Source organism: Gymnodraco acuticeps, unplaced genomic scaffold (assembly GCF_902827175.1).
Source record: "Gymnodraco acuticeps unplaced genomic scaffold, fGymAcu1.1, whole genome shotgun sequence".
Classification (NCBI taxonomy): Eukaryota; Metazoa; Chordata; class Actinopteri; order Perciformes; family Bathydraconidae; genus Gymnodraco; species Gymnodraco acuticeps.
Window position 1 is genome coordinate 1,072,235 of NW_022992351.1, and position 11,823 is coordinate 1,084,057.

The following is an 11,823-nucleotide window of genomic DNA, read 5'->3' on the forward strand; positions in this document are numbered from 1 at the left end:
TTAATATGATGGCCCATTGTTTATGATTATAGGCTATTTCCTAAATGTTGCATTAGAGTTTTGAATTATTATCCAATAGTTTAATAACACTATCGTGTTTTATTACAATCACTTGTGATACGTGTTGTTTTAATGAAAATGGAAACCAAAGTTTGTCGTCGGTGACTTCCAACAGCAAGGACAACAACAAGCAACATTATTAGACCTCAGGATTGGACATGAGAGTCCATTGCAGGCGTATTTGTGAAAAAGGTGGCATTGGCATTAGCTTGTTTACTACCTCTACAGACAAAAGGTTGTCTCACATGATGCATCCTGCATCCAAGTACAAAGAAAGCAGACAGCTGTCCAGACACAGCACTTGAATTTGACCACTAAAATCCTCTACGTCCACCATAAAACCCCGAATGGCTGTAGTAACGCTAAATCCTTTTGAATCCCTTAGAAAACCATAAACCTTGAGAATGAAAATCATTTGTATTTCAGCAACTAGATATTCTACAACTTTAATTTAAAAAAAAAACACTAGTCAGCTACATTTCCAGACCGAACAGAATAACGCTTTTCTGCAGCTTGGTTTTGAAACTATTAAAACTGTAGCGATTTCGGCTAAACTAATATAGCCTAGCCTCAAATTATGTGTTTTGACATGTTTTGCATTGATAAACATTTCAGTCGAATAAAATAAAGAGATCATGAATGTGACCAAGAATACGAAAAAAACAAGAAAATACAAGTGTGTGCAGTGAAGCGCAGCTACTGGTGTAATTTTAAGCAGATTAATTACCGCAGCTATATACATATTTGTATAAACATTCTGGCCTGTGGCCTTTATGGACACATGCTCGACACATGCTGCGGCATTCGCGTTGCATAACAATAATAATTGGCACATCAAAATGTCAGTTCCTTCTAACATTATAAAAGATAAAGTGCACTTTGTAATTTAAACAAAATAAACGTGAGGCATGCATTTGCAGTTGAATTGCTTAAAATTGAAAGGCCGCCATAATAATTGGCTTATAATTAAGGTTTTGAATAATGACATTTAAACGTATCAGTATGTCAACATTGCTCTGATCACAATCTCATTTGTAGAATGAAATACAAATAAAACATAACAATAAACATAAATTACAAACTTTTCTTCCAGCAGACAGATAGTCCAAAACCATTTTGTCAAATCATTTCCTCATCCTAATCATTCCAATGATGCGTATTAGCACTGTATAAATAAGTAATGTGAAGATATGAATAAGTGATAAACTAATAACATTTAAAAGTGTGGGCTTCTAATCAAGACAACTGAAAAATGCTATAGAGAAGTTTAAAGGCTACGTACACAAGACGAAATAAAGCCTTTAAACGAATGGGAAATACCTGGCTGCCTTAAAGTTGCAGGGTTTGTCATAATGTGACAAAATATGACCAGACCAACGGCCATCACTTGGAAATATCCGCATTCCGCTGGTTTAAACACTGGCTATTTTTGTCTTGGTGCGCTCAGACCGAGTCAATAAATAAGGTTTACCATGTGTTAATTTCCTGAGATGGACTCGCAGCAGCTGATATTCTACTAGCAGTAGGACCCAGGAAAGTTCAATTTGGTTGCACCAAATAAGCCGGCTAAGTATGCAGAGTTTGCACGCAAAAGTGACTGCATCTAAGTTAGAAGTCCTCTACTTATTATATTTTTAAATGACTCATACAATGATAAATACTATTGTAAATGTATGTCCTGGCTATTCTAAGTAATAGACAAAACGTTCTGTGTTGTGCTCCAAAAAGAAGGTGTTGCAAACATTTGCCATTCTTTGCTTGAATATCACTGTTGGAGCTCTAACTTTACGACTGTGTCTGTGGAATTCAAGCTATGGATTATCTAGAAACATAATTACAATGGTTAACCTAGGTGTCACCATCTTGTTTAAAAAAACCTCTGTTAAAAAATGGCGCTCCTTAATATTGCAGGGTTTTGGCTCCATCGATAAATCCTGTGCCAAACGATACAACACTCAGCACACACACAAACACAGCAACACAAACACAACGACACACACACACACACACACACACACACACACACACACACACACACACACACACACACACACACACACACACACAATGGGTGCAGTTCACAAAGACACTGCTTCACAGTTAGCTGAAGTCAAGGCTAAATGCAGGAAGCCCGTGTAATCATATTACTGTCCCCTCATGGCCTAGATAAGTTTAATTGGATGTAAGTCGGGCAGTTAAACTTGGCTGTATGAGCTGCGAACAGTTTCAAGCAACACTAAAGAGCCCTGTTTTTTTTTTACTGAGGTCTCAGTGAATGCACCGTGCAGCGACTGAGGTGGCAACAATAGCTTATAAGATAAGGATGTGTGTTGCTGTTACATTTAGAGCAATCTCTAGAGTGTATTTATCTTTCAACCACCAGGACATAAAGCTTTCACAACAATGTGTTAACTTTTTTATTAGAAGTATTAAATGATTTCACATCTCAAGAAATTGCCCAATAGTGCTGCATGGCTCCAGCTCCTGTGTGTTATTTAGATGTCCTGGAAAAACCTGGAAATCCTGGGCAAAGGGACCGTAAACACGGAATTCATGTTTGAACACGTTCTAGTTAACTACAAATAAGCTTGTGTGTGATATTTCTCTCCAGGGGTTCTTAGTTCATGCTTAATACCACTGTGCAAAAGTCAAATAAAGAGCATTTTGTGCAGAATGTACTTCAGGCTATTGCTTGTCACATGCCGATATATTAAAACATATATTTGCGCTGCCTGTTTTAGACCTCTTTTATTTGCACAATTAATCTTCTAAAATATCGGAATCACGTTTAAAATCAGCAGGGATAATATTCCTAGTGTTTGAAAACAATTCAGGGTCGACTAACTATCTAAATTAAACAGTTTTTCCAATGCTTTGGAAATTACGCGTAAGAAGGCACAGCATTACGCACGAGCTGCAAACTATTACCCAATGTTTTTTTTCTTATGTGTTAACATACAAGTGATATAATTAGTTTAGTTACAATAAAAAAAGATCACAACTATACTTTGATCATATTTTGAAAGTATTTTGTATGTGCAGCAATTCTACAAAGAGATTTTTGACGGGATCAAGCCTTCGCACCTTAATGGTATTTTTCTCCTTATTTGGTCAAATCTTGTTGAGGACTGATCAGGGTGCTTAAACTACTATAACGTGTTTTTATCAATGTGTATTATGAAAATATATTTAATTTGAGCCAAAGCGCTCACTGGTTGGTCTTTCACGCACTGGGGGTCAAAATGCATTATTTTAGTTTGCGCTGGTCTTGCAGTGATGTGGACCCAAAATAGATCTCTGAGCCTCACGGTACAGACTCAGGCGGTTAAACACACTGGGAAACTACATACAAAATGTTGGTATTCTTTTAGATCAGATAAACTGAAAGGGCAATGAACCGATACAGGATAAACTTGAACAGGTGGCAGAGAGTTTTTCATCTTTGTAAATAGTAAGAGCTTTTAGCAGGCAGCGCCAGTTGTGCTGCTGTGCTGCATACTTGACCTTCAGCGTCGGCCTGGAGGGGATAGCCCACTTCCAAAATACTACACATTAAATAAAAAGTCCTATGTGCAGCAGAGGGAAAGGGAATTCTCTAAGAAACTAAGAATAAATTAATACTCTGCATAATAAGTACATTATTTACACTCACTGACGAATGTCTTATACACGTTGTCAAAATGTGGCCACATGATTTCAAAAAATGCTACAAAAACAAACACAAATGGAAATGGACTGATGTGCAACCTCAATCCATTTGAATCGATTCTGGACTCGATTCTAAAAAACGGATCTGAGAGAAGTCCGGCTCTTCAAAGGCATAAATGAAACATTTACGCCCTGTATTAAGGGGTTGTTTGACGTGCGATGCTAAAACAAATTGATAAGATAGTACATTTCACAAAAATGGATCGCATAGAGAGCGCATTTCAAATCATGTCAAAATCAATATATAACAGTTCTGAAAGAGAGAAACTATCTTTCATGTTAAGCTGCCTTCTTCTATCTTTCTATATCACATTAGCATTTTCCTTCAAAGCACACACACTCTACCCCAGACTCTCACGCACATCAACACACTCTACACTGCCCGACACAACACACTCACACTGACTTTAATAACATTGCTTTCTATTTCCCCAGCCAGCTTCACCATAAACGGCAGAGGGGTGGCGAGGGACGCAGACCACATGCCACACAAGTTCTCTGCGAAGGGCACTGTGAAGCTCACTGACCTTTGGGACGCGGCGACAGGCCGCCATAAACAGATTTAGCCAGTCTCAAAGTCAAAAGTGCTCAAGAGCAGTGAAAGACCTATTGTAATGACCTGCAAAGCCAACAGAGATTTGAATCCTGTTTTACAATCCAAATATCTCGAGGTTCTTGGCAATGGTTTCTTTGAGGTTATTTTTGTATTCCCTCCTGTATCCTGTATAGAGTGAATTATACCGTTTATAATTAATATAATGCAGACAAGGCAAACAACTGAAACATTATATTAGCTTTTACACAGGATTATTTCTAGATTTTGAAGAGAAGGGGTGGTATATGGAAAGACGCATGTGTGTTGTATATAATGCAGTTGTATTGTTTGTTGGACGTCTTTAAAAACGTTTCCAGCAGAAGAGTATTTGTCCTAAGCAACATGAAAGAGTATACATATTTCAATAAATAGGATCCAGCATAAAGTTTTCCGTAACATAGGAAGATAAATCTAGTTTGAAGTTCAAGTTAAAACTACTTGTTTAAAGGCCAGACCGCCATGTTGTTCAATCCAAATAATCTCACAGTTTTACACAACAATAACCTAACTAGCCAGTAAAAGCACAACGAAAGTTTGTATCATGAAATGTAGGACGCGGTTCACGCTGTGTTCATTGTTGTGAGTGGTTAAGATGATTAAACTAATTTCCGCGTTGTCAAAATACACGTGTATTAACACATTATGCACATTATTGCTGCTGTGTTTTTATGTTAACACTTTCCTCAGTGAACGAAACGCTAGAATTGTATAATAATATACATAAATATAGAAACAAACAAATTATGGATCCTGGATAATATCTATCTCCCGCTCTGTTGTTGCACATCGCCAGATTGTTTGGGCATGTTGATAAGCACACAGGCGTATACAACTAGAAATATAAATAATTGAACCTAATTAAGTTATTACACATATTGATGTTTACATTACAATAGCGTGTAAACGGAAGAGTTTCTTGAAGTCTTTTAAAGTTTTTTTGACAATATTATAAAACGTTGACCTTGGAGATTTATTTTAATGGCTGCGTTACAGGACAGCGTCATGGAGCATTTTGCATCCATTATTCTTCTCTTACCCATTTAACAAGGCAATACACAAACATAACACACTAGTCTATCTTTTTATAGTCAACAGTGCGTTTGATAGGCTAAAAAGATTGGTGTTGTTATGAATGATGTCATCTGGATGGTCTAATTCAACACATGCAATTAAATATGTCCTCAATATTATTTCATAGTCTTGGTAATTATCATACGGTAGATAATACTTTGTACACTTACTGGCTATGCTTTTCATTAGCCGAACACTACTTTAAAACAAATGCATAGTCTTTTCCTCGAATTAAAAACATTCAGACATATGTTGACATCGGTGCGTAAAAGGGTTAATATCCAAACATTACGCATGTATTTCGCTTATAATGCAGAGGAAACACCTGTAGATCCAATGCCTTATTTCCTCTGATATTCATGTTCAAATTCCAGGATTTCATTTAGTAGAATGAATCTTCAAACCACCTTTAATCAGATGCGTAAATGCACATAGCGTTTTCCAAAACATATAACCAGCGGATGTCATTATTATATTTCATTTTGACTATACGTACATTGTATGTTCAGAAATAATTTGACTTATTGCCATGATTTGTTTGGTATATTTCCATACATTTTACAGCAATTTATAATGATTACTTTTCGGTATCTGCAAACTAAGGCATTTTGCATGTTCGAAAAGCCGCGCGTCCAGGCGGATTTTTCTCTGTCATGAAGGGTATTACGCAGTTTTATATTAATTCCATACATATGCTGTTCACAAATAACTATAAGGCATTATGTTGATGGATGGAGGACATGTGTAGCCTATTTGGGGAAGCTGCAGGTTTGGAGTAAGGCAAACAGTCACATATCAGAGGCCACTTATGTTACCATCAGTATGAGAGCACACTCAGCTAAAAGCCTCGCCATAAAAACATTGAATCTACAAAAAATATATAATTGACAAACGTTCAATCCATTGGTTAATACAGCACCAAGAGGACTGTGTTAAGTAATGAGCTCACGTTGTCTTACATGTGTGCATTTGTCTTGAAGATCAGACAGACCAACCAAGGAAGGCCGGTTGCAGGAGCAGCCGTTCACAGTTCACTGAAAAGGCAACATCTGATCTCAACATTGAGACAGCACAAGAGTTTCCAGTTGGACCTATACTTTATCTAACTGAGAGTGGAAGCTGTTGAGGACAAACGCATTCATGGATTTTAAATCATATGATATGAAAACACCGCATAGCCCTGCATGACTTTACACTTCCTTGCCAGTAGGGAGCGCTTTGCGGATTAATGAAAATAATCTGAGTCATGTGTACAGATGAATTAGTGTGAAAGCATTTAATTCAAGTGTGTTAAATGACTGAGTTTTGATGTGCAATTATAACGTGTTTAAATCCCTAGTGCGAACCATAAGACACAGGCTGTAAAGCCAGTCCAAGAGGGCTGACTATATGGAGCATGGTGTAGCCTTTACAGAGCTATTGCGTGTTTAGCTAAACCGTATAGGCTTGTAGCATATGATAGCAGTGACATTGATTATGTTGAACTTCAAGGGAAACGCCTTCAAAAGACTTAAGAACATGTGAAAATAAACATGTTGCTTAAACCAATGTAGTTGTATAAAGTAGTAATAATATCCAATGCAAGACGGGGTTCAATATGCACCTGGCCGCCATTTTGCATGTACAAATATTATAGCCTACCTTTGTATTCGAGCATAGAACAAGACCAACCTGTGTGGGCTCCTATTGATTGTAGTTCAAAGCGTGTACAATTATGTGCCAACAAAACACCCTCTCAAATACTTCCAAATGTCCCATTAATATTAATTTCATTGCGTTGGACACATGTAGCCTGTTTTTAAACTGTGTTACAGGTCACTAATAAAATAATCCCACCAGTCAGCACTCAGAAAACGGATTTTTAAAGCAGGTCATTCACAGAGGCAACCTAATGACAGACTGAGGAACACCAATAAACGTTTCAATATTCTGTTTATTGAAGACCTTACGCATATACATTCATATCATTATTACTTTTACAAGACAATGTAGCAATCCTTACAAGCGCAAAGAAGGGAATGCAATGAGGGACGAAATGAAAGAACGACAAACAACTACTACACTGAAAAGGGGTTTGTTTAAATGCCATGTATAGTGACACTTCGTCCATACTATTTCTTATATCAATTTTATCATAGAATAATAGTATGATATACTAGGCCTACATTTCCAATCCTTACAACCACAATGAGGTTATATGGAATGCGATGTAAAAGACGATCAAAAACATAAAGCACTATTACATAGCGATAAGGGATCCTCAGGCTGGATGCAACTAGTAACATATGTAATTTAATTTTACAAAGTTATACACGAGTACAAGTTAATGAAAGAGACAACATTGAGCACATTGCAAGGAGCAAACACAAAGGCCTAAGCCCTCCGTCCTTTCATCTTAATAATAATAAACATTATCATAATACATTCTTTGTAGACATTTGTGTCAAAAATGTTTAAGGTTTTGTTCGATCTTGGATTGTTTTCAGGAAAAAAAAAAGGTATAAAAAAGTCACCTACAGAAAAAGTGGTCCGCAGAACATGACTTATAGCTATTTCACATCAATAACATGCTCATAATACATTTCACTGTTATATCTTACTCGTTATACATTACAGATGATGCACTGCATTCGCCCAATATTAAGAGAGCACACACGTAGACCTATGATTAACTTTTTCTAAATGTCTAAATATTTATTTTTATAATGAGCACCAAGTTTCAGAAATGCTCTCTCGGGCTTAAAAACGTATCCCAACCCCAGTGCCCACTATGCGGTTTCCTTGTTTAACCGAGTTGGCCTAAAATGTACTGCTGAACATTTCCAATACAGATCCTGGCGGGTTTAATGTTTAATACGCTATTTTAACGGACAAAATGGACATAGACTTTTAATAGCAGCTCAAAGCCGTATTTAAACGATGACCTCACTCAACTAAAGAAATACAATCCATGCAGGATTCTGGGATTGTTGTTAATACAAGGTAATACAAGGATGAACAAATACCTTTAAACTTGTTAGCACATGAGCAAAGTCATGGCAATTCATGTTTCAATGCGCAGTCATGACGATATTGATACGGATTACATTGTGGTTTCAGCCCTCCCTCTTCTAATGCAGACTTGCAGACTTCCTGCCCGTGACCGCGAACGTGCACAAAGCCTGGAGAAAACTATAGGAGGGAGATAAGGATTATGTTCCTCTTACCCAACACATTGTGGCAGTGGAAGTATTAAGCAACCGGGAGGGAGATTTTAATTATAAATTCATAACCTCAGAGAAATTATTGCGCGGATGCAACTGGGCTTCTCTGTCTTTCTGGCTACACTGTTATTTCTAGGCCTATTTTTATTTTATTTTACCAAGTGGCCTCCCTTCCTCCTAATTTCTCTGACAAAAAAAGTAACAGAAAGGATGTTTTCATAATTTGTCATCCAAAACGGAGCTATTGCCCCGACAGCATATTTCTCATGGTTTGCATGTGACTAATCTCTTGACCAATCAGGACACGCAAGAGATGTATACAATAACACATTCTCACATATTTGTGTGCGATTATACCAGACATGAAGGCAGTCTCATGACATGTAGATTATAGCTTTGATATTGGCTGTTTGTGGATTTACGCAGCCCGCACCTTTGAGAAGAAATAATATCAGAACATTTCGTAATAATTGTTTGCAATCTAAAAGATGGATGAGTGCATGCATTGAAATAAGACCTAAGGGGGCGTATAAAGGCTTGGCTTTTACTGCCTATCGATTCTCCTTCTGCCGCATCTCTAAAAGTAGGCCAAGGCTTGCTCCCTCATCATGAGTCTCTTCTTCTTCATCCTGCGGTTCTGGAACCAGAATCTTCAACGTTGTTGGTCGGGGTGAGGTTCAGACAGGTCGGAGAGCTTCCCTCCGCCGCTGGCACTGGTGATGAACTCATTCATGCATGAACTCAGCCTTCAGCTCAGCTAGCTGAAGTTTGGAATACACGGTTGCGCTTCTTTCTTCTGGTCCGAGTGTGCAATCGGGTACCATGGGGCAACCTGGAGGAGAGGGGGAGGAGGAGGGGGAGGAGGAGGATGAGGAGGAGGATGGAGGAGGAGGAGGTACGTAGTGAGTTATAGGGAGTCTGTCTTATTTTCTACGTGTGTTCGTTACGGCATGTCGTCTTAGTTCGTAGCTGCTCCTAGCTTCTATCTGTTTTGCTGTGTACTCTCTTCTTGCCGTCTGGAGGAGCAGGAGGAGGAGGAGGAGACGGTTAAGTCACCACAGTTGCAAAATCACGGTCACCTCCAAGGTTACCAGGAGCCTATGGGGGCGTCAGTTGTCCAAGCTTGGGTAACAGCCATACTTTGCAAGTGAATTGAACATTAACTTGAGCAGTAAGCTGGAGGGCAATATAACAAAGATATCTATAGGTCTGATTACATTATGGAGATAAAGCAATTCCTAAATATTTCTCAGGGAGCGCAAATGTAGACAGTGTGATCCCTGCCAAATATCCCAGATGTAGGGATATTATGATTCAGAGAACTGACGCCCCTGGAAGCTGTCACTTCCACAAAGCCAAACTGGATTTGTTTTGTTCTCTGCCTTGACATATCTGACATATCAAATGCATCAGTGCAACCAGATCTGGCCCAATTCTATGCATTTTGTTTAACATAGGAGACTTTAGTGCATTTTTCAGCTCTCTATTTAGAGAGTAAGAGTATATAACGACTTGTGTCTCAATACTTTGTATTGTAGTTAAAGTAGCATTAACCTGATAATTAAGCCTGCTTGCAAACACCCCTACATATTTGCGAGTTTCAGAGCATATTAAATGACTCTTGTGTACACAGCGACATATATTAATTCTGTTTACGAGTCATTAAAAAGAAAACTCTCTCTACTTAATGCAGTCAACCAAAGCGCAGCTCCTCTTTAAATCACAGCGCTAATTTGTTTATATAAAGTATAACAATTTACCAACCATGTATATGTCTGAATCACATTTTTTTCGTTTAAGGGATGGACATGCAATGAACGGACAGATCATGTATTCATAAACTGGTGGGCACTATGGTTTGGTGAGGTTATCTGTAACTGTATACAACCACATGGTGTGTGAGGCATTTTAGGGTAACCCCTAGCGGTGTTTGCACACCACGCAAGTACCCTGCAGACTAATCATGCTGCAAATTGTGCATCAAGATAACGAGATCTAATCACGACGTATACGCAAGTGTGAGATATGTGCAAGTCTCTAATACATATTGTGAACAACAAAAAAGGATCACCCACCTCCGCCTGCAGCTATGTTGCCTGAATGGCTTCCCGGTGACACCAGGGTCTGTGTGTCGGTGGATGGAGGCTTGCTGCCCTCGTTTAGCAGAGAGGAGCTGGAGTCGGATTCCAGTGACTGACAGGATGGCGGATCTTGTGTGAGCTGCTCGGTCCCATAATCGTATTTGGAGAAGGCGGCTGTGTTGCCAATTCCACTGTGCATCCCGTGGTCAGATGTTAATGATGATGTGTCTCTCGTCCTATCCTCTCGTTTGAGGCTGCTGCCACCTGAACAGGTCTCCCTGTTCCCGTTGCCGTTGTTGTTATAATAACATTTGCCATCTTCTGGTCTGCTGATTTCACACGACCGATTGAAAGAGGGGTTGATAGAAACGGGGCTGCCAAAGTAGGATTGAGAGTATCCATTGCACGGCTCCGAAGGATTCCACGGGAGGGAGCAAACATTGTCCCTTCTCGGGTAGGAGAGCGACGGTAGCCCCGCCAGTTGTCCCCCTGAGGCTCTAAAATTCGGAAAGTAAAATGTGTCTCCAGTGTGGATGTTTACCAAAGGTCCCACAAACCCTGGATTAAGGAGATTATGCTCGCCCATTTCCGCGGGCCCGACCAACAGCTTCTAGTTTATTGCAATCTGACATTTAACATAGTTAAACCTGGAGGGGCTCCTGATTGGTCCGCCCCAAACCACGTGTCCAGTCGAACTCCTGCTACACATGGTACCACCCACTCGGTCCTTCTCAGACAAAACAAAACATTAACTTCTGTAATACAGAGGTTTATATGCTTTTTAAAAATACTATAAACCTTTTATTAAAAATGTAGGATCTTGTTTTTCTGCACTTGAATCACGCTGAGTCCAAAAGGAGCCCAGGCTGCTTCTCCCTTTTCACTCGTGGAACTGTCCATGGCCTCGTTTAATATCTTTATAAACTGGCAACAGTTTTTAAAATGCTATTGCTTATGAAAACTATTTTTCTTGAAGGAGAGGGTGCATGTGACATCTTGTTTTCTATCAAATTATGGTTGAATCCCATGTCATATAAACCTGTGATGTCCCAATTTTACAAGCTTGTTTTAAGAAAAGACTGATGCTCATTGCCGCACTCTACTC

At 38.9% G+C, this 11,823-nt stretch overlaps 1 protein-coding gene across 1 annotated transcript; it reads right to left on the minus strand.

The window, feature by feature from the left end:
* Positions 1–9,214: 9,214 nt before the first annotated feature.
* On the minus strand, positions 9,215–11,326 carry hoxc12a (homeobox C12a). The gene is given in 4 exon segments (XM_034209510.1): positions 9,215–9,370; positions 9,372–9,413; positions 9,416–9,469; positions 10,696–11,326. Coding segments are annotated over 4 exon segments (861 nt in total). The 5' UTR covers positions 11,305–11,326.
* Between the last annotated feature and the right edge of the window lie 497 nt (positions 11,327–11,823).